The 26,891-nt window shown below is 45.2% G+C and overlaps 12 protein-coding genes across 12 annotated transcripts; 5 read left to right on the forward strand and 7 right to left on the reverse strand.

The window, feature by feature from the left end:
• Positions 1-216: 216 nt before the first annotated feature.
• N7483_002993 (uncharacterized protein) lies at positions 217-2,018 on the reverse strand (the record flags this gene model as incomplete). The annotated part of the gene is made up of 5 exons (XM_057086430.1): positions 217-356; positions 430-629; positions 735-1,436; positions 1,546-1,810; positions 1,871-2,018. The coding sequence occupies 5 exons, from the start codon at positions 2,016-2,018 to the stop codon at positions 217-219; spliced, it is 1,455 nt and encodes a 484-aa protein (XP_056952579.1).
• Positions 2,019-5,085: 3,067 nt separating this feature from the next.
• Positions 5,086-6,792, forward strand: N7483_002994 (sugar porter family MFS transporter; the record flags this gene model as incomplete). The annotated part of the gene is made up of 3 exons (XM_057086431.1): positions 5,086-6,007; positions 6,076-6,452; positions 6,520-6,792. 3 exons carry the CDS (start codon positions 5,086-5,088, stop codon positions 6,790-6,792), a joined length of 1,572 nt encoding a protein of 523 aa, XP_056952580.1.
• Positions 6,793-7,366: 574 nt separating this feature from the next.
• On the reverse strand, positions 7,367-8,413 carry N7483_002995 (uncharacterized protein; the record flags this gene model as incomplete). Its single annotated transcript, XM_057086432.1, has 1 exon — positions 7,367-8,413. One exon carries the CDS (start codon positions 8,411-8,413, stop codon positions 7,367-7,369), a length of 1,047 nt encoding a protein of 348 aa, XP_056952581.1.
• Positions 8,414-9,330: 917 nt separating this feature from the next.
• Positions 9,331-10,228, forward strand: N7483_002996 (uncharacterized protein; the record flags this gene model as incomplete). Its single annotated transcript, XM_057086433.1, has 2 exons — positions 9,331-9,942; positions 9,995-10,228. The coding sequence occupies 2 exons, from the start codon at positions 9,331-9,333 to the stop codon at positions 10,226-10,228; spliced, it is 846 nt and encodes a 281-aa protein (XP_056952582.1).
• Positions 10,229-11,821: 1,593 nt separating this feature from the next.
• N7483_002997 (mitochondrial folate carrier protein Flx1) lies at positions 11,822-12,457 on the forward strand (the record flags this gene model as incomplete). The annotated part of the gene is made up of 1 exon (XM_057086434.1): positions 11,822-12,457. One exon carries the CDS (start codon positions 11,822-11,824, stop codon positions 12,455-12,457), a length of 636 nt encoding a protein of 211 aa, XP_056952583.1.
• An 870-nt stretch (positions 12,458-13,327) lies between these two features.
• Positions 13,328-14,032, forward strand: N7483_002998 (6,7-dimethyl-8-ribityllumazine synthase; the record flags this gene model as incomplete). Its single annotated transcript, XM_057086435.1, has 3 exons — positions 13,328-13,370; positions 13,452-13,617; positions 13,696-14,032. The coding sequence occupies 3 exons, from the start codon at positions 13,328-13,330 to the stop codon at positions 14,030-14,032; spliced, it is 546 nt and encodes a 181-aa protein (XP_056952584.1).
• Positions 14,033-14,982: 950 nt separating this feature from the next.
• N7483_002999 (UbiD family decarboxylase) lies at positions 14,983-16,639 on the reverse strand (the record flags this gene model as incomplete). The annotated part of the gene is made up of 3 exons (XM_057086436.1): positions 14,983-15,516; positions 15,578-15,692; positions 15,756-16,639. Coding segments are annotated over 3 exons (1,533 nt in total), but the record flags the coding sequence as incomplete, so codon positions are not given.
• Positions 16,640-17,398: 759 nt separating this feature from the next.
• Positions 17,399-18,256, reverse strand: N7483_003000 (UbiX family flavin prenyltransferase; the record flags this gene model as incomplete). The annotated part of the gene is made up of 1 exon (XM_057086437.1): positions 17,399-18,256. One exon carries the CDS (start codon positions 18,254-18,256, stop codon positions 17,399-17,401), a length of 858 nt encoding a protein of 285 aa, XP_056952586.1.
• A 555-nt stretch (positions 18,257-18,811) lies between these two features.
• Positions 18,812-19,821, forward strand: N7483_003001 (cytochrome P450; the record flags this gene model as incomplete). The annotated part of the gene is made up of 3 exons (XM_057086438.1): positions 18,812-19,140; positions 19,249-19,697; positions 19,796-19,821. 3 exons carry the CDS (start codon positions 18,812-18,814, stop codon positions 19,819-19,821), a joined length of 804 nt encoding a protein of 267 aa, XP_056952587.1.
• Positions 19,822-20,106: 285 nt separating this feature from the next.
• Positions 20,107-21,057, reverse strand: N7483_003002 (uncharacterized protein; the record flags this gene model as incomplete). The annotated part of the gene is made up of 3 exons (XM_057086439.1): positions 20,107-20,455; positions 20,704-20,850; positions 20,927-21,057. The coding sequence occupies 3 exons, from the start codon at positions 21,055-21,057 to the stop codon at positions 20,107-20,109; spliced, it is 627 nt and encodes a 208-aa protein (XP_056952588.1).
• A 2,206-nt stretch (positions 21,058-23,263) lies between these two features.
• Positions 23,264-24,450, reverse strand: N7483_003003 (GTP cyclohydrolase II; the record flags this gene model as incomplete). The annotated part of the gene is made up of 3 exons (XM_057086440.1): positions 23,264-23,317; positions 23,382-24,333; positions 24,443-24,450. 3 exons carry the CDS (start codon positions 24,448-24,450, stop codon positions 23,264-23,266), a joined length of 1,014 nt encoding a protein of 337 aa, XP_056952589.1.
• Positions 24,451-25,294: 844 nt separating this feature from the next.
• On the reverse strand, positions 25,295-26,707 carry N7483_003004 (Gfo/Idh/MocA family protein; the record flags this gene model as incomplete). The annotated part of the gene is made up of 3 exons (XM_057086441.1): positions 25,295-26,337; positions 26,406-26,539; positions 26,598-26,707. The coding sequence occupies 3 exons, from the start codon at positions 26,705-26,707 to the stop codon at positions 25,295-25,297; spliced, it is 1,287 nt and encodes a 428-aa protein (XP_056952590.1).
• Between the last annotated feature and the right edge of the window lie 184 nt (positions 26,708-26,891).

Consider the following 26,891-nt stretch of genomic DNA (forward strand, 5'->3'; position numbering starts at 1 on the left):
TATCACTCAAATATTCACAGAGGAATTGATGCGACTCCAAATGATAAGAATGGGTGTTTAAGTGCTCAGTACTTGACCTTGAATTTAGCAGATGCTGCCAGTGATAAGATCTGAAACATCGTAGGCAGCACTTGAGTCCTACATTGTTGGTCATAAGCTCGGCCTTTCGGGGCTAAACCATTAATTCAATGTTTGGATATGTTAGATATCAAAGATTTATTGAGCAGGATTCCCCGTCTTATCCAAGCTACCTTCTTCGCTCTTCATCTGAGCGAACGCGCGCTCAGCATGCCAGAAGAATGGACTTTCATGCGCAAATAAATAATCAAGGTCTTCCAGATGACGGCTCGCTGTTTCTGTAATCCTCACAATGAATTAGCTCGCCTCCAGAGCAAGGATATTTGTGATTTCGGCGAACGGTTAACCCACCAATGTAGAACAAATATATCGGGACGAGCATGACAAGATTTAGAAGGGCGAAAAGGACAAATACCCAATATGAAATGGCGTCGATGAGATACGGGACAATCTCATTGATTATACCACCGGCTAGCGAGAAGGCGACCGTGGCTGCTGCGGTTCCCTTTGCCCGACTGACGAGGGGAAAAATCTCTGTGGGATAGACCCAACTATGACTATTGTTAGTTCTAACTGTTCAAGGTTCCAAGGCTCCCCGATTTATCTTAATAAAAATCTTGTATCAAATTAATTTTCTCAACCCGGAAATCTCTTACCATGTGGTGAGCCAAGTACTTCCATAGATAAACGTGTATAGATAAAGCACTGCTGCAACTGCGCCACCGCATCGAGAGGATACCGATGGATCTGAGGTAGCCTTCGAAATGACTTCATGGGAAAGGACACCACCCGCAATCAATACTAGAAACATCAAGGATGATCCTATCAACATTAGCCGACGACGACCTACTCGATCACAGAGATAGATTGCAAGAGCCAAGCTAGCCGTATAGCTGAAGAAATTCCCTCCAGCCAGTAAGGATGGTTTGTCACCGGTGTATCCAGCAAGTGTGAACATCTCTGGGGCATATGTTGAAATGAAATCGATTCCGGTGAACTTCTGCATTACCTGAACCCCTGCACCAAGGAGAATCCGGCGTCTTGTATGGAGCTTGTCGGATTTGGTCATTATTGTCCACATTGAAGCCGGGGGGTGATTAGCCTCTAGGCAAATTGCTCCCACAATCTCAGCCAGCTCATCTTCAATTTGGGATTCAGGTACATTTACCCGTACTCTCTGCAATATCTCCCGTGCTTCCTCGAGTCTTCCGATCCTGATCAAGTGGCGAGGCGATTCGGGGTAGAAGGGTGTAGCGAACAATATGAAGAGGAGAAAGATCAACTGCATGGCAAGAGGAAATCTCCACGCGAAAGCAAGACTCTGTGTCTTGAGGCATGCATATTCGGTCCAATAAACGCTATGAATGAAAAGTTGAATTAGCAAAGCTTCCACGGGGTCTGATACATGGACATATGAGCTCAAGGGGAGCTAAAGAGGAATACTGGACAAGAGGAAGAGAGACAAACATTGTGCCACCAGTGAGTGCTAATGTAAATTGCACGGCAACAAAAGCTCCTCGCGCGCCAGAGTCAGCCAGCTCAGATGTCCATATGGGAACAATAGTGTTCAAGTGTCCACATCCGATGCCGCCAATAATTCGCGCAAAGGCCATCCAAGTAAAGTTCTGCGCAGAAGCTTGAAGTGCGCCGCCTAGAATACCCCAGAGACAGCCAAGTTGAATGCATTTTAGACGTCCAATATCATCTGCCATAGAGCCCACCAAAATGGCGCCTATAATACTCAGAGTTTAGTTAATGACGGGTCCATCCATCTGTCAGTCATAACACATACCTATTCCAAAACCCCCAAACCAGACACTCACTAACCCGCCAACGGCAGCAGAATCACGAGCAGAGCCTGAGTCAGTTCCCATGAAACGCAGATAGTTGTCATTTGTATCAACTTGACTCATGCATGAAGAGTCATAACCAAAGAACATGATTGAGACTCCCGCCAAGAGCAAGATAGCGTTAATCATTGGTCTACCACGAAGCTTTATGCATCGAGATGGGGAGTATCCGCCAGGAATCAATTTCGCCCATGATGCTTCGCCTACAACTCAGAGAATAATGTCAGTAATAAATTGACTTGCAGCATCGGCATATTGATAAGTAGCACCGACTGCGATAAACCCGAGACTCGAAACCTTCGACACCCTCAACATGCTCAGCTTCCGATTTCTCCATTTGATGCCAAGATTCCAGAATACTGTTTAAGGTATAGCACTTGAGTTAGATGACCTCGTAACCTATTAGATGCTGGCGTGTCGAGCTTGGGTATGCCAGTTTGAGTTTCTGGAAGAATAGGATCTCGGTATTCATACAAAGGAGCTAATAAGTCGGATGTTGAATCTCTGAATTCAATGTTGGAGTTTGGATCGAACAGAAAACAAAAGGGGGGGGGGTATCTCATGTGGGGACATTCTGTGTCACTTTTCCCAGCTAACTCAAGTCTTCCTCAACTAAGATCACTATTCGAGTCTACTTTGAAGTACAGTCCGGTGGGAAAGCCGCAAGCTGTGTATACACATTAGGATGCCGGTTTTGTGTATACTTTCGGACTTCCACCGAGGGGCTCGGGGTTGATCCCGGAACCTGGGATAATGACGAAGCATCGAGTGATTCCAGCTGATAAGGAAACCTGGATTTTCATGTTGTATGATATGCAAGATGAAGTTGAAACCGAAACGGATCATATTGTAGTATTCTTTTGATGGAAGAACCTCTTCGGCACGGTCGCAGCGCCATCATCAAGATTGCACATGTGGATGCTATGTATCCTGATTCCTGATAGGCAGTGGTCTTTAAGGTCCTCATTGGAGGAGGCCATGAGGAAATTGCACTTGATGAGATTTCTATATCTCCTCCATTCCTGATCATATCTTCAAATTGAGCTTATTATGTGTCTTTCATCGGAAGGTTCAAGTTTATAGCTTTGAGCCTAAACAAGCCTCGGTCCCAGGAATTATACATGTGACGAAAAAGGGTCACCCTTGCAATATTAGACTGATGAACATTGAATATTTTTTATTAAAAAAATAATCACTGGAAACCGACTTAAACGCTGCACATGTGCCAAGGGTAAGCCCTAAATTTCTGAGATCAGAAAGTCAGCTATCAACGGAATCACTGAATTGGCCAGAAATCTCCAGAAGACTAGAGGCTTGGCTTCCTGTCCTGCATCAGATGACAGATTTGATCTTATTTCTTTTCCTTTGAGTTTTCTGTATACTTTATCTCGCTAAGAAATTCCCCTGTAATGTTGACTGAACTTTCTTTGTAGTTTTCGCAGTGACAAAGTACGCGAATGATCTGTGTTACAAGGGACCAGAGCTGACGAACCTTTCAACTTGAGCGATCATTCTTTTTATAATTTATTCAAAATCGCCATTTAAACTCAGTGTCCTAAATTACAGCCACTCACAGCGCTGATATGAGTTAGTGAATATAACTTTATCAATCCTGAGATTCCTTTCCCGCTTTGGTCTCTCGGTGTGCCTCCCCGCCTCTAGAAATCAGCCCACCTCCACAAGTTGTTCAATGCGGAGGAAAATGCTGTGGCGGGGTGCCAAGGGTCAACTTGAAGTGACTTAGATCCTTGTGTAAGCGGAGGTAGTACGAGGTCCCGGGAGGTACGTTGTTCGTCCCTAGAGTTTGAGAAGTCCAACGAGAAACACCACCGAAGACCTCGAAACTATGTACCAAGTCATCGCTGCTGTAAATGAATTGCACCAGTTGACCAGCCACTGCCAGTAGCTAAGCCTGTGGAACTACTCTCGAGCACTAATGTTTAAGATTGCTATAATGATCATAACATCTCCACCTGGTTACAGATATCCAGGCGACATCTGCATTATGTACCACATAGGTCTGCGACCATACACTCAAGTGCTGGCAATTCTTCGGCACTGACTCGGACTTGAAAGACGATACGACATTCTGAAAACCTTCCAAAATATCTCTCGGTCCGTGCCCCAACCCGAATGATCACATTGAATGATACGGGAAGTGGAAAAAGGGGGTCCACGGTTGATAATGGCGGGGCAGCAGTAAGCCTCCAATTCTATTTCTTCCGTCAACTGGTGCTACGTGTAATGTTGCCATAGATGTCATTTTACCACGAAAATCTAAAAAGTTTCCTCACTCCACATTCTTTCCTGGTTTCCATAATTCGATGAGAGAAAATAACTTGGAGATAAACGAAGTTGTGGGGGCGATTAAGAGTACACAGTATAAGGGATACCGAGTCGGCATTGGTGCGAGGATCCAAGGATGAGTCCAGTACTTTAAAATTAAGCCCAGACAACGCCAAACCTATAATGAATTAGTATATCCCAATTTAGCTAAAGCACGCGGGGTGAAAGATCACTATAAACCAATTAAAAATGAAAATGGCACTCAGGCCAAGGCTCATAGTACGCGGCACGTGGTCGTGGCGCTCAAAATGCCATAGATCAGACGAGATGAAAGTCCGAAATATCAACATCGACGGAGTAGAAGACATTGCCAAGATCAAATTTCCGTCTTTGGAGTCATTTTTCGCTCGTCCCGTCCAATCTCTGTTCGTTCTGGAAGACTTCCGGATTCTTCTTAGTCAATCACCAAGACAGATATGGGCCCCGGAGAACAACGTCCTTCTCTGTAGCTTGGGGAACCTTTTGCCAAGAATGCCCAGAACATACTCGCAGTGTTCGTATTGTCAGATCAAGAATCTATTTCCCCCATTGGATATAGGCCCGGTGCAAAAGTCCATGGACGGAGAAGAACCAAAAAAAAAAGAAAAAAGGAAGAAAAGGGAAGAAAAGGGAAGAAAAGGGAAGAAAAGGGAAGAAAGAAAAGGGAAGAAAAGGAGGATGAAGCTTGGTTCAAAGTATGTCTCAAGGTATATAAGCTCTTCCTTGCCCCACTGCACGGTCTATGATCTGAGCTTGTCTGAGTCCTAGTCAGTATTGGATCCTCTTGTGAATTTCAACTCTGTACCTGGCTTTTGGCCCTATTCCCAACATCATGTCTCAACTCCCAATGGGAAGCTCCGATGTGAGCAGAATTGAATCCCCGATCTCCCTTCGAGCCTATCTCATCTGTGGATTTGCCTGTTTCGGTGGTATTCTCTTTGGATTCGACTCGGGATATATTAGTGGTGTCGAGGGCATGGCATATGTGAAGGAACACTTTGGTCATGCCGTGCCGACCAGTGTTGATGCTTCTGGATTTATACTGGCCAGCTGGCAGCGCTCTTTGATCACCTCTATCCTCTCAGTTGGTACTTTCTTTGGTGCTCTGATTGGTGGTGAGATTGCTGAACGTATTGGTCGTCGCTTAACTATTCTTGTCTCTTGTTTCATCTTCGCTTGCGGTGTCGTCGGTCAAACTGCCTCATACACCGTTGCTGGACTGGTAATTGGTCGTTTGATCGCGGGTTTTGGCGTCGGTGGTGTTTCTGCTACTGTCGTTCTGTATGTCTCCGAGATTGCTCCCAAGAAGGCTCGCGGTCTGCTTGTCTCTCTCTATCAGTTTGCTGTAACCATCGGTCTGCTCTCTGCATCGGGCGCGACACAGGGAACCTCAGGTCGCAATGACTCTGGCTCTTACCGAATTCCCATTGGTATCCAGCTTGCTTGGGCTTTGATCCTTGCATCTGGCCTGTTTTTCCTCCCAGAATCCCCTCGTTATCTGGTCAAGGTCAATCGAATTGAAGATGCTGCTGCTTCTCTCTCCCGTGTTCGTGGCGCTCCGGCGGATTCACCCCTCATCCAGGCTGAGCTCGCTGAGATCAAGGCCAACTGGGAGTATGAATTTCAACTAACCAAGACCACCTGGGCAGATTGCTTCAAGGGAGGTATCAGCAGCCCCAGTGGCAACTTGCGCCGCGTCTTAGTTGGTGTGTTCGCGCAGATGTTCCAGCAGTGGACTGGCGTTAACTTTATCTGTAAGAGCCATGTTATGATATTCCTTTTTGAAATGGAAGTGTTGGAACTAACCTGAATAATTCAATAGTCTACTACGGAACCACCTTCTTCCAGTCTATCGGAATGTCGAACTCCTTCCTCATGTCCACTATTATGAACATTGTGAATGTTGCCTGTACTCCTGTTTCCTTCTGGACTATCGAACGATTTGGACGTCGGACTCTGCTCCTCTACGGAGCTGTAGTCATGTGCTTGTGCGAGTTCATCGTGGCTATTGTCGGTACCGCTGATGGTACCTCCAAAACCGCCAACACATGTCTCGTTGTCTTCACCTGCATCTACATTGCCGCATTCGCTTCAACCTGGGGCCCAGCCTGTTGGGTCTTGGTTGGCGAGATCTTCCCCTTGCCCATCCGTGCCAAGGGTGTCGCTTTGTCAACTGCGTCGAACTGGTTCTGGAACTGCGTATGTTTCAATCCCCATCTGCACCTTTTGGATAGAACAGACCTGTCGCTAACATTCATCATCATAGATCATCGGTGTTGTCACCCCCTACATGGTTGACGCAGACAAGGGTAACCTTGGCTCCAAGGTCTTCTTCGTTTGGGGTGGATGTCTGTTCTTCTGCTTCCTCTTTGCTTACTTCTGCGTTTCTGAGACCAAGGGTCTTTCCTTGGAACAGATTGATCGCATGCTGGAGGAGACCACCCCTGCTAACTCGGCTGCTTGGAAGCCTCATGACACATTTGCGCATGAGATGGGTCTGACCAAGGGTGTTGAAGCCACTGAAGTTGAGAAGGTTTAATGGGTTCAGGCTTCCTCTGTCAACTGAGCAGCGCCTGACTTCCACTAGTAATATGAAGTCAGCGCTTACTCGATAATATTCCTTGACTTCTCTATATGCAGTTATTTGTCTTCAATTAATACTTAAATATAAGCCCATTTGAGCTATTTGGCATTTGTATGGTAATTATCATGGTGTACATTTAATTTCAGACGTCTTGTAACGGCCATTGATGCTCAGTCAAAGCCTCTCTTGGTTCAGAATTGAAGGCTTTTTGCGTGTTTGGTAGGTAGATGACCACATCTGTGCCGCATGCATTCCCTGTAACACAGCTGTCTAATAGTATGACACGGGACTGAAATTTGGCGTCTATGGCTTGGGTCTGACACATTCAGAAGGTTCCAACCTTGTTCTTCGACTTCAATCACAAAATCAAGACACAGGATCTAACAATAATGGTCGGTATAATATGCACAGCTCAAATCACTAGCATGCGCTATGACAGGCAAGAAACTTGAATCTCTCCTGACCACCTTGTGGATATTGAAGGCGACCAACCTCGTTGGCCGTTAGTGAACCCATTCTTGGTCGCTTATTAATGAGCTTGGCCCCGGATAGGAACCATCGCCTTCCGAATATACTTGTAACAGACTGTCTTCAATCGCCGAGGGGTTCCCTTGGGTGTGGTCTGCGCTGACAATTTTCGATGAAGATGGGTTACATCGATATTTGTTCGGGTTTCGCCCACACCTGCTAACGTTGTCGAAGTCTTAAGTGATTCCGCTGGGTTCGAATCCAGGCGCACGGTTGTAGCTTCACTGTGGCCATCGTCTGTGGATGTGGGAACGGTGTATAGTTTTGCGTCGTCGGCGTGAGTCTCGGGTTGAGTTTGTGGGGTTCGGTCGGGAGTTTCTTCTTTTATAGCCATTGCTCGTAATGCTGCAGTAATTCTGTCATGCATAGCTGCTTGGTCTAGTAGGGCTGGGACGGGAGATTGTGCTTCTTTGTCCTCGGTGCAATGTTCGATTTCTTCTCCATTGGAAACTTCTGGGGCAGGGTTTTTCGTGAATTCCTCGGCCTCTGAATTTTCCACAATATCTACTTCATCTGCTTCCATTATGATGTCCAACTCAGAATCACAATCAGAGCCCTCGTTATATTCATAGTAATCATCATCTGATTCCTCTTTGGACTCTTCCCAATCCGAGTCACTCTCGTCGTCATCGTCATCGTCATCGTATTCACTGGTAATAACACGTCCCAGGGTGGAATCGGGGGTACCATTGATCTGATCGCTCAATGGAGGGGAAACGGTATCGAGATGTTCGTCGAGAGGTGAAATGTGTTCGGAGGATGGTAACTTGCGCTCTTTGTGAAATTCTGAGATCTTGCTCTCTAGTTGCGCGGTCGCGGTACTCAAATCCCAATAGGATGACTCCAGCTTTTGCATATGAAGGCTGTGAACTGTCCGATAAGCCTGTAATGCTAACTGCATCACGTATTCGGCCGAGGCCGCATCTTCGGGATGGCTCGCGGCATGCTCATAAACTTGGGCGCAATGTAACTCGAATGTTTGGGCCAACTGAAACACGTTACTGACTTCGGAATCATTGAAGTTATTATCGGGCCATCGGTTCGCCATGGTGAATTAGTTGGAGTGGGTAAATGAGTGGTCCAGTCTGCAGGTGGTAAAAATTAGTTCTCGACGCGTCAGGAGACGCGTTAAATACTAGGATAGCGGCAAGGGGCGATAAGGAATTTCAGAAACCGCTCATATTAATTCCAAGATTGTATGTTCAACCTATACACATTTGATTTTTCTTCCTCGTATTAATACCAATTTCAAGTTCGGAATGTTCATTTTGAGATTATAGTTGTAGGAAACTGTCAGCACATGGTATCCTGTAACTGAGTCTATACCACGTTCCAAGCCCTTATCAGTAAATAGAGCGTTGTGTACTAGAATAAATCTTGGACAACACCTAGGAACAGCCTAACTTGAAAATGTAGTTATGACTGACCACGTATAAGTTCAAGCTTGGGTTCATCAGCATTCTCAGACAAAAAAAGAATCATTTCACTCTATGTAAGATACCAACTTGAAGCATGGATGCGCCAGTGCATCGAGTTAACCACTATTACCTACTATTTGCGGGTATTCTGCAAGCTCAAGTGCTTGTTTATGCAAATATGTCTTGCTCCCATGATGTCAAACTGCACATGTGAATGGTCAACCTTGGAGGTGTGTGTGGATTGACGAACCACAGGATATTCCTTACTGCACGTGCGTATAGAATGCTTATCATTAAATGAAGATCACATCTAATCTATTACTAGTATCTCTCCACACATGTGCACATATGTGCACCATCTGGTTGATGTGTTTATGATCGGGATCTACATTCGGTATACCAGATCAGGCAATTCCGAGAAAGGATGACGTCAACTCCATGGCCCCCATAAATAAACACATTTCAAGGAGAAGAAAAAAAAACATTTGAAAAGACTTTACCCACTGATGGAGACTCTCCATTGCCCCTCAGTGTGAAAATTGAAATCATGTTGTTCTCTCGTCAGGCACTTAAGCCTTATTTGGCTGAATTCCTTGGGACAGCTCTGTTAATTGTCATTGGAGATGGAGTCGTCGCCCAATGCCTTTTATCCGATTACCAGTACGGCACATGGTTGTCCATCAACTTGGCATGGGCGTCTGCTGTCTGCCTCTCCGGCTATTTGTCTGAGCCCAGTCCTACAATCAATCCTGCTGTCACCCTTTGTGTGGCACTGGTTCGACCATCACAGGGACAGTGGAAGACTATCCCAGGCAAGCTGGCTGCCCAATTCCTAGGTGGATTTGTCGGTGCCGCCCTTGTGTATATTAATTACCGCTCGGCCATCAATGCTTGGGATCCCGAATACACTATCCCTGGTGGATCCATTCTGAGTCCAAGTGGTCATCATTCCGCGGGAATCTTCTGCACCTATCCCGCCAACTTTTTCGAGTCCAACTGGGAAGCGGTGTTCTCTGAGGTGTTGGGATCGGCGGTGCTAATGTTCGGCTCTTTCAGTATCTCGGACTCGCGCAATTCCAACCGCTTCCCGGCTCCACAGCTTTCCGTCTTTTTGCTCCTGCTCTCGATCGGAGCAGCTTTGGGCTGGCAGACTGGATATGTATGTTTCATGAATTCTTGTACTAGTGTGAACACATGCTAATAATTTCCAGGCTCTCAACCCCGCTCGAGACTTCGGTCCTCGATTGTTCTCAGCAATCCTGTATGGCCGGGAGGTTTTCACCGCTGCTAATTTCTATTTCTTTGTTCCTCTTCTCGCTCCGATCGCTGGTTGTATCATCGGCGCAACGACTTACGACGCAATGCTGTTCGAGGGGGATGGATCTCGTGTTACCGATGCACTTGACAAGGCTGAGGGTCAAGGATCTCTCCGTTTGGTCGATTGATCGGTCGCTGATGAATGAGAAATAACCCACCTTGTCACAACGATCCAGTGGTTGTTCTGGAGGATCTCACTGTCTGCATCATTGATATGAGGCACTTTAATTTGAGGAGAACGCGATCATTGGGTCACTTCTGTTACATCCTCGGTATGTTTATTGGATGTAAGTACCTAAGGTGAGAGGGTAATGTTCTACTAGTAAGTGTCGGAGATGTCCTCAATATTTTGTCTAGAAATATTTGTTATCTGTTCTGAAGAGGAGAAGTGGTGGACGGGTTGATTGGTGATTGCCATCTTACATTGATTTTGGTGTGAGCCTTCCAGTATCTTAGTTGTAAAGCTTCATCCTGGAGCTAGTAATCAGTTGTCATATTCGTACATAGAAACACCGGCGCTGTATATATTGATGTAGATGTTAGATTGGATAGTAAATATTTGAAGTGTTTGAGTAAGTACAGCTGTGCGTTTGTCTATATCCATAGGACATGGACTGTATTGAATCAGTTGAAGGGTTTGGCCGGCGATGCAAGAACTTATTTTGGCGAACATTTGAATTTAGAAACTCAGACCTCACAAACAATCCACCATGGTACATTGTGCTCTGTCAGATTATTTTGTGTGATAATCATGAGAAGAAAAAAAAACCAAAAAAAGAACTCTCCCTTCGGGGAATCGAACCCCGGTCTCCCGCGCTTATCGGTGTTAATGACAAGCGGAAATCATGACCACTAGACCAAGGAAGATTAACATGATTAGTTTGGCAATATTTAGAATCAAGTCTTCCAATGAATCTCAGACTCAGAATGACCAAATTCAAGTTGAATGCATTAGGTTTTTGTTCTATCGATCGTAACAAACTGGTGCGTAGTATCAATACATATATGTATATCAATTCCGCCGTGGCCTATTATTCTTGCTCTGAATCTAAATGCAGACTTTTCCAAGGTTGGAAACAGCCCTGGAGGCCAACATGATGACGTCGTCGAAGCAACTGCGGTAAAAAGTTTTCAAATGTTGGTTTACATGCCGGTGCTTCCTTCGTCACATAATCTATATCACATACTTCCTCGAATGTTACTAGTATTCCAACATTTTCGACAGTAAATTGAACCTCATGGGTAACGGACGTACGGCTGGTATCGAAACAATTGCTGGAACGGCAGCAGGGATTGTAACTCCGATCTGCTTGCACCCTCTTGACTTACTAAAGACGCGTCTTCAAGGTAGTATTTGGATTTCTACGGTCTTGATTATATGAGCTAAATTTTGTCTTTTTCAAGTGCGTTCACATAAGTCTCCGACATATGGGGATTCTCTGAGGCTGGTCCGTGAACTTGTACGGGAAGGCGGGCTACATACCTTGTATAGAGGCGTCACGCCAAATATACTTGGTAATGTAGTTGGACTGGGCTCGTATTTTCTCTTTTACAGCTCTTTCAAACAGCAGTTGGCAAACAACACGGCTAGAAATGATTTGAGACCGGGCAATTTGAACGTGTATCAATACTTCTTTACAGCTGGAGCTGCTGGTACCTATTCCTTCTTAGAGCATTGAATTTTCAATCAATGTTTTTCTCAGTCGTTTAAATTATCCTGCATGCCCCAGGCTCGGAGCATACAGGATGATCAGATGATACGAACTAACAATTGTCAAGGTGCTATAACAACTCTCCTTACGAACCCGATTTGGGTAGTCAAGACACGGATGCTCACCACTTCAAGTTCTTCTACTCCCTTGACCGATTCTCATGCTGCAACCCCTGGCGACGCTTATTCCAGCATCATAGCCAGTGGTCGCACCATCTACCATAAAGAGGGCATAGCTGGATTCTACCGTGGCCTCCTACCTGCAAGTTTCGGCGTTATCCACGGCGCTCTTCAGTTCATGACCTACGAGAAATTGAAGCTGGTGCTACGTGAAAGGAAAAGTACCCGAGGGCACCAACAGAGTAACACACAACTCAATGCGCTTGATATAGCCGTTGCATCAGGCCTGTCGCGGATCTTTGCGGGTGGACTGACATACCCTTACCAGGTCCTGCGCTCTCGAATGCAGCTTGGAGATTCACAGGGGTTTATCTCGTTGACTCAGAGGATGTGGAAGAAGGAAGGAATCATCTCGTTTTATCGCGGCATGGGGCCTGGTCTGTTTCGCGTCTTACCGAGCACATGGTTGACTTTCTTGACTTATGAGGAAGTAAAAAAGGCACTTGGAGGGGCAGATTATATCTAGTTCGATGACTTCTTTAGCCCAGGGACCTGTTCTTCTTGTCCAGTTCGCATTGTGAAACTACTAGTCGTATGATCCACAGTCGTCGTTCAGAGATGAAAAGAATTAAAGACATCTGGATGTCCGAACTTCTGTTCGAAGTTGGGACCACTTCTGGTCCACACGTTCCCTGCACATGTGTAGATATCACCTTCCCTCTCTCCTAGACAGATGACACACACGTATGCACATTCTTCCATCACCCTTCTGACAACTTCAACGTTAGAAGCTCATACTAGCTCATACTATTTCGAGCTCACTGAAGTTGATTTTACTTACCCCAAAGAGAGTCAGATCAGATGTGCAATTGCTCTTCTTTCTTTATCCGTCTCATCAGCCAACCTCACCTCAATTAGACACTATTCCCTCTGTCATCTGAAAAACATGTCTCTCATGCATTCTTTTCTCCTGCAACTGACCAATCCGCATTTGCCCAGATTCGAATTTCATCATAATCTTGGAGTGGGGTATGGTGACGTGTCGAAGTTCAGAATATTACATAGGTATAATTTTCACCGCTTCGAACTGTGAAGCTAAGTACCCACATTATGCGTTACCTTCAGCGCCCTCAGGGCCTCAGCACCCGAGTCCGCCGAGTCCGCCGAGTCCCCCGAGCCTCGGATTCCAGAATTTCCAAAAATCAATAGATGGACTGGAATTATTAGCTAATAATGTACACTAACTAGCAACAAAAAATAAGATTTTCGGCGCTGCAGATCATCAATACATAGTATCTTTATGCTTTGAGATGTAACCTTGGGAAGATGCTCCAGGGCTCAGGCTCCAGGGCAGTTCAAAGAAAGTCGACCTTCTCTTCCATTCCTGAACGTCGAAATGTCTTCAATCAAAAGTCCTGGCCCTAAGCAAAACTATGATGGTAAGTTTCATTCCTCCGCCTGGGCGACCCTTTCTCATAGTACCTACCTATGCATGTGCGACCCCGGTCTAAGGTTTCCAGGTACTGGTCTGCGAATTGCAATTGTGCATGCTCGGTGGAATGATCGTGTTATTCAATCTCTTATCGCTGGCGCCAAACGTGAGCTATTGCTAGCCGGGGTAAAGGAGGAGGACATTTCTTTTGAGAGTGTGCCTGGGAGTTATGAGCTTCCATTTGCAGTCCAGATGTATGTAGTAGTGCTCAGCCTTCCATATTATTCTTCTTTGTTCAGGACCTTTCAACTGACTTCATTTTGCATATGAAGGATACTCAAAAAATCAGGAAGACGTGGAGATATCATTCATGCAGAAGGGAGGCCGTTTGACGTGGTCATCACTATTGGAGCCCTGATCAAAGGCGATACAATGCATTTTGAATATATCTCCAATGCGGTATCCGATGGCCTTATGCGAGCGCAGCTCGACCAAGAGGTACCTGTGATCTTCGGTATACTGACTTTGCTCACTGAGCAACAGGGACTTGAAAGGGCAGGGTTAAGCGCGAAGGGACACAACCATGGTGAGGACTGGGGCAGGGCAGCAGTAGAGCTAGGCGTGAAAAATCGCAATTGGACAGCTCGATCCCACACTGGTAGCCTCTGACTCAGAGTTAATGGATTCATTTGAATGCCCTGATCACAACATCTTGTTTAAATTCACATGTGCAAATGTTCCGTTGAATACTATTGATGTGATTTGAGAGAATGAATCCATACATGTTCCCACGGGTACACATCAATGATTAATTACATTCAAATGTTTTTAGAGTTTTCTCAATATACATACATATTACCCAGGTACATGTGTTTTCCTTCAAGTTCGAAGTGTATGTATATGTACATGTAGGGTCACGGTTGAAGTTGCACCAGACACCGCCTAGGTATATGGAGACTCTGGGGGCTAAATGCCTAGACATCTGGATGAAGATGTCTATCTAGGTGAGCTTTTTACATAATTTTTCCACAGGTTATAGGCTCAAACTTTGGGCGTCAATGAAAAGAGTGCGAAATAAAAAATGTACTTTCTATTTTCACGAACAATCGGTCGTGTGTACATCTATGCCCCTATGCTCAACTGGCAAATATTGATTTTCGATCGATAATTTAGTGCCGAACTGTCCGAGTCACGGATTTTGGGCACGGCTTCAAAGGAGAACGCAACTTGAATTCAAACATCATGAGTGATTCGAATTTTCAAGCTCGGATTCGGAATTTCGAAAGCCTGCCCAGATGAACAGTCCAGATTCAAATGCTTCATTTTGGATCTTGAATATGCATGTGCAGGCATACTAAATCTATATTTAGGAATGATGCCAGTTGTTCAAAATTTAACTTGAAAAGGACCAAACGTTACTCAAGTGCTAGTACTTGCTAGGACTAGTACTGGTACTACTAGTATTGAACAATTAGAAAGTGGAAGGAATTCTAAATTCAAGTTGATGCTTCTGAATATATAAAACAATGGATGACAATCTAACTAATGGCTACATAGTTTATAAAAAACAAGTGCTTGGCCACCGTCAACCCCAGCCGGCATGTGCTAGGTTCTTACTCATCAGCCTTGAAGCCCATCGAGGTCCACTCGGCGTTGACCTTTGCCTGAATGGACTCAGGGTAGGAATTCTTGAAGTCAGCAGCCTGCCAGTCAGGTCCAGTAGTGTACTCGGTAGGCATCAAAGCGTCGGAAACCACCTTGCCACCCTGGACAGGGGAACCATTTCCGTGGCCCATGTACGGAATCAGAGGGAATCCACGGACGTCATCGTAGAAGTATTCATCCAAGCTAGGGCGGCAACGAGTGCAGAATGCCCAGATAACATCCTTCCAATTGTAGACATCGATGTCATCACCGACTAAGAGTAGACGGTGAATAGTATAGCCGGCCTTGTGGTTGAAAATCAAATCACCAATCTTCCTGCAAAGCTGCTCTGAGGTCGTCTTCATCTCACGAAGCTTAGCACCGTCAATCTGAAGAACAACCCAAGTGACCTGAGACTCGAATGGAGACATGGACTCCTTGACAGGGAGACCTGCGTCCTTGCAAAGTTGATGAATCTCAGCAGCGGCAAGAGGTCCGATCATAGTGTGCTAAAGGAAGTCGAAATTAGTTTATAAACCTTATAGAACGTTGAAAGATGTCTGAACGTACGGTTTCATCGGTAAGACGACCACAGTTTGAGACTGGGAGGATGGCACCGTTGCGGTAGGTGATCTTGTTGACCTTGTACAGAGGGCAAGGGTGGGAGTCACCAGGGAAAACGTAACTAGAGGAAAAGATTGATTAGTTTAATGAGGAAAAAAAGACTTTTAAGATATGGATATCATACCCGTGCATTTCTCCAAATGGTCCTTCAGGACCAGTCTCGGTGATAGACATAGTGCCCTCAAGAACAATCTCGGCGTTAGCAGGGACATAGAGGTCATTGGTCTCGCACTTGACCACGTCAATAGCGTGGCCAGTCATAGCACCAATGTAACCAGCCTCGGTACAACCGTCAGGAAGAGGCATGCTAGAAGCCATGATGGCAGCAGGAGGAACACCAAAGCAAAGCGCCCAAGGGACATCCTTGCCAATAGCCTTCCACTTCTGCTGCATTTGCCAAACATGCTGAGGGGGAATGACCAGGCCGGCTAGGTGATCTTTATCATAAACCATGGCACGCGCAATTGACCAATTGGTCCAATCTTTCTCCGGCGAGGAGATAACGTGCATACCATAGGTCTGGATGTACTTTCCACCATCAGCCTGGTGCAAGAGAGGAACCGGGAGCTTTGTCAGATCAAACTCTCCGGCATTCAGAACGTTCTCTTTGCAGGAGCCAGACTTGACGATATTCGGGGGAATAGGCTGAGCATTCTTGGCGGAGAGCATCTTGTCCAAGATCTCCTTCATGCCTGAAGATGGAGGAAGGGCGAGGTGGCGAGCAAGACGTCCATACTTGTCCTTGCCGGATCGAAGCGAGTTAGGTGCACCGAGGATACGGAAAAGGCCGTCGTGAGCCCCCTTGAGGTTATTGAATAGTGGCGCTTTGTCGTCGGTTTCGCAGACTTTGCGGATGATGGCACCGCATTCGAGATCGGGGTCGATCTCCCGGTCAATTTCCACAAGATCGTTATCCTGTTTGAGGGCCTCAACATATGAGCGGAAGTTCATATGAGGCAGGTCCTGTACTGGAGTCGCATGGACATGATGAGCACCGTGGTGAACCATTTGGAATGCTCTAACGTTAATGAAGAGGGTAAATTGTTGGTATAGACTTGAGATTGTAAGATGGAGCGTGATAAAAAAAATTGACCGGGTGATGAGGCAGTATATAAGCACGATCTGGGGGCGAATAGCCGTGATAGCGGTCAAACCTTGGGATAGTAGAACTGCATTAATGGTGAAGTCATAGTTCAAAACCATAGTTTCATAGTTCGGCGGCTAGATTTCACTTTGGTAGCTCGGTAGCTCGGTAGCTCGGGGGACTCGGGATACTTGGGGGTTCGGCGTTGAAGGCCCGAGGTCATGTATTTTTACCTAGACCTCCAGGGCTAGAGCGGATACCGAGCTATTGTACTGAAATATGGTTACTATACCCACAATGTTAGTGAAAGGTTGTGAACCCAGTAAATTGATCCAACCTTGGAAATGGCATAAGCGTGAAAACAAGTTCAAATGGTTCAAAACGTGGAATTTAAATTTTATCAATGAAAATAGATACAAGAGCACTCTAGTATGCACGTATACTAGTATTGTGAATTTGAATTTATATGTACAGAGATAAATCTGGATACAATATACGACTCCGAGGTCGCACTTTGGGCAATCGGACCTTGAAGCAACGCCTTCACACCTCGGTCAATGTTGGGACGGAAAAATGTTAAGTGCAAAAGTTCAAGTCTCAGCCTGAGCGACAGAATCTTGGGGAATATAGGGGGTATTGCGCTTTTCTGTCGAGTCCTCCCTCTTCTTTATACATCCATGAATTTATGTCGCTGATGCAGCTGACTTTGAACAATGACTATCAGGACTGCTTTCGGTCTTCCTTGCAGCCCTTTGAAACCCGTTCCATCTCTCGAAGCCATTAGTATGAATATCAAAAATATCCAACATCCGCCCAACGCTTTGATCAATTAAGTCATTCAGCGATTCAGGTCTCGTGTAGAATGCTGGAACTGGTGGGAAGATAGTTGCTCCGAAGCGACGTAGATGCAACATATTCTCAAGATGAATTTCGCTTAGAGGTGTTTCTCTTATGACCAGCATGAGTTTTCGATTTTCCTTCAATGTAACATCGGCGGCCCTGGCAATCAAATCCTCGCAGTATCCAATACGTACAGCGGCAAGTGTTTTCATGCTGCATGGCACAATTATCATGCCATCGTGTAGGAATGAACCGCTTGCAATTGGGGCCGACACATCCCTGGAGGCGTAGAAATAAGTGCAGAGCTCTCGAAGATCTGCCTCGGTAGTTGGCGTCTCATACTTCATAGTTGCCATGGCCCATTTGCTGATGACCAAATGGGTTTCCACTCCGAGATCTTGCAGGATTTCGAGAAGCCGTATGGCAAAAAGAGTTCCCGTAGCACCCGTGATTCCAACCACAATGCGTCGTGGCCGTTCCTCTTGGCTTTGCAAGATGACCTTGCGGTGACCCTCCGATGTGTTGAGAGATGATGTGGGATGATATGTCCGGACGGCCGCCGCAACAACCCCCCTTAGCTGCTTGTTTCTGACTGAGTTTGTAGCGTAGGATAGGGACCGACAGCAGGTGTTTGAGAGATATCTCAGCCCGAATAGCCTAGGAGGGGCATTCCGAAAAGCAGTCCTTGAATGGGTCAACATTGAGACTGACTGCCGTGAGGGTTCAAGTTGGGGGCGATCGTCAACTTGGAGGAAGGTCGATTAACTTTTTTATATGGGTATCAATCGTGTGCAAAATGCTCCGACCGCATACTATTTAAATATTTCCATAACCACATGTGCAGTCACCAATCCAGGACAAGGGGACTTCAGAAACCAACATACTTCTGGATGTCAATCGTTCTAGGGTATGATCGACGAGGGCAGTAAAAATGGACCTTACATAGCTTTTTCCCCGTGGTCTCTGGATCCGGTTGAAACAGACGATGACGTTTCCGGCAGAGGACTGAAAATAAAGGTTTGGAATGAATCATTCGAATTGCTATAAACTCCTGTAACAATGACGACTACTTAAATAGGAAATGACGATTCTATTAGATCACCAATGTTCAAAAAAAAATTAGTCCGTGAACGGCTATGTAAATCTTGAAAGCAGGGTCATGAATAGCAGTTAAATACCTCCGAGGAAGATACAGTCTGGAGTAGGCAGAATTGTTATCTCCATTCAGCATATAATGCTCAATTGTGGAACTTATCATGTTCTCATTTAGATCTCCCTCTTTTGCAACTCGTACCTTGAGTCGAGTTTGTCAACAGCCTATTTCCGCCTACCGAGTTGCTGCGCCCGCTGCCCGTTCACTGTTGACACGTCACTTTGCCTCCTTAGAACAGAACCCTTCAAGTTCTCCTAAGAGATTTGCCCATACATCCGCCAGCAAAGCCCCCGAGGATTCATACATTAAGAACAACCTGGAAAGACATGCCTCTCTGAAAGACAAAATTGTGGATCTAGGCAAGTTCATTGATAGTTGTGAATTGTGCATGGTGACTACCGCCAAAGGTAATCCTCCAGCGCTGGTGTCACGGTGTATGGCGGTCGCAGGAAAGGTATCTTGGCTCCTTTTTGTTCCCGCATTCCTGACTTCTTCTCCCCCCTTCTCTAAAGCATGATAAAATCTATCTAAACAACTAAGATGGTTCCTCAAACTGATACATAATACTTGCTTTTGCAATTTCCAGGAACAAGCGGGCGTCTCTTTGATCTTCCATACGAATACACAGTCCACCAAAACCGAGCATCTCAAGGATGATCCTCGAGTGAACATCTCTTTCTTGAAAGGCGAACGTGGAGAATGGGCTTCCATCTCAGGAGATGCGTCAGTTGTTACTGATCGAGAAACAATCCACAAATATTATTCCTCAACTCTAAAACCATGGTTCGGTGACTTGGACGATGGAGTTCATGATGGTGGGCCCGATGATCCACGAATTGGGGTGATCAGAGTAAAAACGACACAGGCAGCATACGCTATTGTGGGCGATGGAATGCTAGGCAAGGATGCGAGTCAGTTCACTGGGTCAGCTAAGGATGTCCCTAGAATCAACAAGCTGAGACTTCTCACAAAGGAGGAGCTTCAGGAATGTAAGCCTCATCCTTTTACTTCTCTCTCACTAACAAGTTTTCTTTTTTTCCCGCTTTTTTCTTGAAAATTGGAAATTCGCTAATTAGATCTGCTGAAGGGCGCGATGCTAATGGAACTGCATAAAAACATCATGAGTTGGTTTACAACATCTGAGGCCGAATGCCTTGTTACATTCCAACAGTTTGAATATTCAAAATGTTGCTTATATCTGCCGATCGCAGAAGATCTTCATGCGTCCTGAAATCAAGATCATCCAATTGCGTTATACAAACAGTTACAACTTCCAAACTTTTCAAAATAAGAATATCCATTGATTTGCTCGTGGATTTACAACTTAAGTAGTAACAAATTGCTCATGAATGAAGCACACATACCAGATGTTGCTCTCAAGTGATTCTTGATTTGGTGTCACATTAAGCCTTGTAAAATTGAGGTTTCAAAGTCGAACGGCATCTTTAAAATGTGTAACAAACATGAAGCAAGAAGAACCATGGCGCTCTCCACTGGCTGATTGCTGAAGTAGCGCTGTCGGTAGAGCTGGAGGAATGCGGCAAATTCTTCACCATGTGTTTGCAGGTTCATATGGATAGAAACCTCCTTGCTTAGGTTGTGAACGTCCCCTGGAAGGTAATCACTGCTCTTGAGAGAGATGGACTCGATGAAGTATGGTACAAATCCGTCCAACATCGTGTTCAAGTAATACCGATCGTCAGGATTGCAAGACGGACGATCACTTCTTCCCTCAACCAAGATTGCCCTAGAGTTTCAAGGTAAGCTTCAGGCTATACTTCAACGTTGTGATTATTAGTTGAGCCTCAAGTGCCCAAAGCTGGTAGATTACTCACATATAAAGAAACTCATCCATTACTCGGGATCCGACTTCGACGGTTTGCCTGTTTAGGTAGGGTTGTTACACACACATCCATATTTTCATCTCGCTTTGAAATTCCAATCTCGAACGAAGTTGAACAACTTAATGTTGAAACGTTTGGAGGAGTAACTTACCTCGGGACTTCCGCTACAATTAGTGTAGGTACCGAGACATGACTTATCAATCTCTCAGTAAACTCATGCGCAGGAAGAGGACTCTCATTTTTCCAAGCACCATCGGTGAAGCAAAATGTGGAAGAATTTTCAATGCCACCGTATACACTGTACAAATATTAGAATAGCCCTGTAGTACGGCATCTACGGTTTAGAAGGGCCGTGGTGAGTTAGGCAACCTTACATCTTTCCATGTCGGTGGAACACGACAATCTTGGCTGTCACAGCTACATCGCCCAGTAACTGTGTACGCTCGTGGTTTCCATGGGCAAAGAAATATCGCATTGATCCCCGTCTTCCAGGTGCGTATGTCATCACGATAATGTCAAGCTCTTTATTTGGAGAGGTCTAGTCAGTGATGAATTCTGGAAAAGAAAAACTGAATTGACGAGAACTACAACATTGAAAGGAGATTCTCCTCCCTTTGCTGCAGCCCAAAAATACGTCCACGGCGCCACGTTGTACGAAGCTTGCAATTTTAATTAGTAGTACCTACCTACCTAGGTACCTAGGTAGTCTCCAAACGGTGTATTTCGTTTTACTATACTGTAATAATACTCGGCTGAGGTTTCTCTCCAGTGCTATTTTCAAGTCTCCAACCCTGGAGATGTCCAGGTCTAATTTGATTCCAGTCATGCCCAGGTGGAGATGTAGTAAAAGGCTACTACTTCAATATATTTGGATGTCTATTAAAGAAGATTCCACTTTTGTTCTACCTGAGTAAGATAGCACTGGCAGCTTGAATTTATTTCAAAATTCCCTCTAGGCAGAGGGGCCTTGAGTTCCTCGAAGGTTACAGACTCATCGTACACAAACCTCAGTGGAATTCCTCGAAATTATTACTAAGAGATACTAGTTATATCAGCTAACCAAATAGAGTATGATCTACACTGCACATGTGTCTAGCACGTCAGACTACCCACTGGGAGAATGGACAATCGCAGGTTGATACCAGCACGGAATACGGACTCGGAGTACTCCGTACGGATAGAGCGGATGTATTCGGGCAAGATGAGGTGTGATCATGATCCTAGCGTATTCAATCTCTATGGGAAGTTTTTACGTATCCGGTATTCAGTGTGGGAAATCTTTTAGCATTGAAACCGGATTATATCCACTGCACATAGGTAGTATATTCTGGTAGACATTTCAAATGCACATGTGTTCTGTATGCATAAGGACAATTGAACTGAGGTGGAACAAAAATGAAAATTCGGAACTCGGAAACATTCGGAGACATTAGGAAACCTCATATAGCTCGATGCGGCCTTGGACATCTGGAAATTCTTGTATATGATTCTTAAGGACACGGGGCCGTCGTCACGATGGAGCATCTAAAAAAATCTCACACCTGTGTGCAGTCACCAATATAGTATCATGATGTACTCCGTACCTTCAAGTTGATTCAAATTGCATGATTCATGGATACTTCCTATATTTTTGGTTGATTTCCGACCATATTGTGCTGGAATGCGTAGGCTGTATCGTTCTATACATTTACTACTCGGACATCGGGAAGATTTTGTCTCGTTTACCCAGGTGGTATGTGTGTGTGTGTGTGTGTGAATTTGAACGGAAAATGAGAACTTGAAATTATGAACACGACTCGGAGTATTCAAGTTATAACTCGAACTCGAACTTTCAAATTAATTTCTAAGGGTCAATCAGTCGAACCTCATGCTAATAATATTGAAATATTAAAACCTCGAAATCACATTATCCCATTGTTTGCCCCGGGTATGATAAACGGAAATTTCCAGTCTTCTAATCTGCCTCCAGGGCTGGCCATACTACCTATGTCACGGTTCAAGTTCTACGGACCAGAAGAACTTGAAACGGATTCTGGTCTCCCCGCCCTTCCAGATGTTCGGACGTCCAGATGTCATGATGACTCGGACCCGGTAGAAATTTTTGAATAATACTAGTACCTATGTATATGAGGCCAACACCTGGGCATTGAACGGTTCCTTCAAGTTCAAGTTTCAAGGTTCAACTTGAAATGTTCGCTCTGCATATCCCGAGCCCTGTCAGGCCAGGTGAAGGCCCACCTGGGCACATGTGCATTTATCTCTAACTTGAATCGATCCGTCTCCAGGGCCCCAGGGCTTCAAACAGACCTCGGGACTCGGGACTCGGAAACTTGAATACATATTTGATATCTAGAATTCCTGAGGTCAGTGCTCCTAATATTGTGTAAATTCAAGTTCAAAGTTCAAGTTTCATATAAAATTCCAAGGTTCCAAGGTTTTCAACCGTCATCATGATTACTAGTGAATATTTGAATTGATAGTATGTACTATTACATATCCATGTACGCACGTTAAACCTTGAAGCGTACGAAGACTCAGAGTAAACTTAGAAGAACTTGAACCCCGTGGACCTCGCAACTTGAAGTAAAAGTGTTCCAAGGTTACATGTACACGTGGACATTCAAAATTCTAAATACTACGATCGACATAACATTTGAAGCCTTGCCCACCTGCCAGGACCGATTTTTCATCTCCAAAATTGAACCTGTATATTATCGGCAGCCATCACCTGCAGTTGCGAGTATAAGATGTCCCATTCTGTGAACCTATTGAGATATTAATAAGAATCATGCAAACCTTGAAATCAGTTGTCACCTGAGGATTTCCTACCTTAGTTTCTAGATATGTATGAAGCTCCGGGCTATTCAATCCCCAGCTTCTACTAGAGTCAGAGTCACACTCCAAAGAGATTGTAGGTACTCTTTCTTTCACGGTGACCTCTCCGTTAGGTCCTCCAATCGTGTTGACCTTATCTGGATTATTCGTTAACAAACGAATTCCGGGACTGCCCGAATCGTTCCCTAGGCCAAGGTCCATCAGAATCGCGGTCGCTATCCCATACATCCGGGAGTCTGCTGGGTGCCCGAGGGCTAGGTTTGCATCGACCGTATCGAATCCTAGATCTTGAAGATTGTATGCTTTCAGTTTGTCTGCCAGACCGATCCCACGGCCTTCTTGTCGAAGATATATGATTACGCCGCTTCTAGACGTGCTCATCATACGCGCTGCTTCCTCCAGTTGCTCTCCACAGTCGCATCTCGCAGACCATGCTGTCTCCCCAGTATAGCATTCTGAATGAACACGAACCAATGTCTCACTTTCTTTCGGAGGTTTTGCATGTGTGATACCCAACCGTGAATCCTCACTGTTGAGCTGCCCAGGCCATAATCTCCCTTTATAGGCTCCTCGAATCATTCGGTCTAAGTCTGTATCATCTTCAATTCTCAGATTCAAGCTCAGGCTCTGAATTTGATCACCGAAAACATATGCCAGATGAGATTTGTCATCGAAATCGTTCTTATAAACGTGCAGCCGTAGATCTGTGCCAAATGTTGTCGGGATACGTGCTTGAACGGTACATTTCACTTTTGGAAGGAATGTGTGATTTTTGGTCCTCTGTTGTTCATTCACATGCAGGTCCCTCTCGGGGTACTCGAGAGGCGATGCAGGGCTGGGAGTTTTCGTAGGTGCAACCCCACGGAAAGTGACGCTGTGACAGATATCATACTGGGGAAGCTCTGTTCCGCTTTCGGTCGTACATATTGTGTTGTATGAGAAATATCTTCTTTTGTTATTAGCACATTTGAACCCTTCCAAGGTTGCTTGCCGACAAACTGCACAGTACATTGGTAGTACAAGTTCGTGCGTGTTCAGGTTTGCATAGTACGTACTTCTCCATTTCAATTAAGCTTTGAGGAAGTTGTAGCCTCAGGTTGAGGTTGAAGTTGACTTCCAAGGTTTCTGCAGAACTTGAACTCGTAGTGTGGGATATGAAAACGGATGACCTCCGAGTCGGATGGATATTAGGTAGTAGTATATTCCAGGCTTCAGGTTTGAGATATATACCTGGGTATGTATAGTTCACACAATATTTCTTGGGCCGATATGGATCGTCGTCACCACTTAGTCCAATGGTTCAAATGTTCTATTCTTATTATTATTTCATCCAATTTCAGCTCAAAGCGTATGTACAAGGTTGTACAAGGTTGATGACATTCCGAGGCCTCCGAGGTCCGAACCCGGACACGGTTAAGCGGCATGCCGACACTAATTTATTGGATAATTCAGAAAAAAATAAATATTGATCTTCAATTTCGATCGGAATAAAAGATGAATCAAAAATCAGCTGCATGTAACATTGAGTATAATTTCATGTTTAATAGTTCAAATTTTACCTAGTCGCCAATGATAAATTATCTATGCTTGAGCTTAGAATGTCTTAGGCTGCCTAGGTGCACATGTGAAACAGGAAGTAGTAATTGCCATGGATTTTTGTTATAACAAGAACTTGCAACGCTGTGCCTGTAGGGCTGCAACTTGAAATTTCATCTTTGTTATGTTCCTTATCGTTTTCTAATATCGAATGGTACTAACATATTATGGAAGAGATAAAGCGAGACACGAGACAGGGTATTGTAACTAACCTTGGAATTATTAACCCAAAGCTCCGATTCATTAGATGACGATTTTACTAGTAGCGAGCTGTGATATTTTTAAATGGAATTAATGACCGCGTGAATAGTTTAAAGTTTCAAATCGCTTCCTGGGCGTACTTGAAGTCCAGCCTTGCGATATGTTTCATCCACAGCCTCCATCTGCCTAATGCTATCATCTCCATCAACCCAAACCCCTGAGCCTTCACGCCCTTTGACCTTATTAACAAACTCGTTCAGTTGATAACGATAGCTGGTCCACCAATCCTGCTCATCATTCGCACGCACATCACCAGATAGCCATTTGTACGCTTTCTCTTTCTTGAACTCTTTCCACGACTTCACCACCCGGTCGCCAAGTCGAATTGTATGCGTGTCTTCTACATCAACCCGATGATAAAGACTAGGCGCCAGGTGATTCCACATAGTCACATTTCGTTTGACACTGTGTACACGTCCATCCATATTCTCGATCGCGCATTCCTCTAGTTCCACTTCGCACTTAGGCCAGCCTAACCGCGGCAGGCTTTGTGTCCATGAACTGGGAAGCATCGGCCATTCTCCAGACGCAGACAAGTCAGCCACCAGTGTTCCAAATTTACCATCAGCAGTCCGGTAACTCGCGTTCATCGCCTGGTCTATTTGCCCTGCCTCTGGAAGATCGGGTAGCGGGGCCGGCAGGCCTCGGAACTTTACCTCAAGCACTTCGGTCGGCTCTTGGTTGAAAATTTGTCGGAGACAGTTCACCGTATATGTGCCGAAATCCATCATTGCGCCTCCTGCAAGATCAAAACGCCATCTAATATCATCGTCTGGACAGAAACCCTTTGGCAAATATTGCTGAACAAAAGCATTTCTCACTTGGCCTGCTTCAGGATCGTCGTGGATACGCGCCAGGAATGTTTGCCACGCCGGGTGGAAGCGGTAATGAAAAGCCTCCAAGAGAACAGGTGCACCCTTCGCTTTTAAAAGCGGATGATTGAATAGCGCGCGCGCTTCTTCGGCATTGGAACACGATGGTTTCTCCAACAGGACGTGTTTTCCAGCGCGAATGGAACGCAGGGCCCACTCGTAGTGGAGGCTGTTTGGGAGCGCGATATAGATGGCATCTATCGAGGGATCTTGAAGGAGGTCTGCAAGAATATATGTTAAGAAAGCTGCTCATGATATGTCCAACTAAAATTTTGGGATCCTTGATTACCTTCATAAGTGAAGTGTACGATAGGAATTCCATGTTTCTTCGCATATGTCTCGGCGCGGGAACGGTCTCTGGCTGCAACTGCGGCGACGACTACCTCGGAGTGTGATTTTGCGGGGCCGATCAGGGAAAATGGGCTGCATTGTCAACTGGTGTTAGTGGAACTTGGAATGACCGTTCAATGGGAATACAAACGCAATGTTGGATGCACCAAGGAGGCCGAATCGAATGGCATCATCCTGCTTTCTCGCCTTTGGTGGGCTAATGAAACCTGTATAGATGCGATATAACCCGGTGAAGAACATCTTCCAAGGTTGTGTTTAGCTTGCGTGCTCCAAGGCTCGGATTCAAGACGAACTTGAATGTTCAACATTTGAAGTTGCACAACACTTTACTCGTGAATGATGTCAGAGGCTAGTATTACTACTAGTAGCAGTGCAACCATGGATGAAACTGCAGCTTCAAGTTATTGCAGACCTCGGCCCTGGG

Source organism: Penicillium malachiteum (assembly GCF_028827825.1).
Source record: "Penicillium malachiteum strain IBT 17515 chromosome Unknown utg000001l:1.0-8184562.0:1.0-8186909.0, whole genome shotgun sequence".
Classification (NCBI taxonomy): Eukaryota; Fungi; Ascomycota; class Eurotiomycetes; order Eurotiales; family Aspergillaceae; genus Penicillium; species Penicillium malachiteum.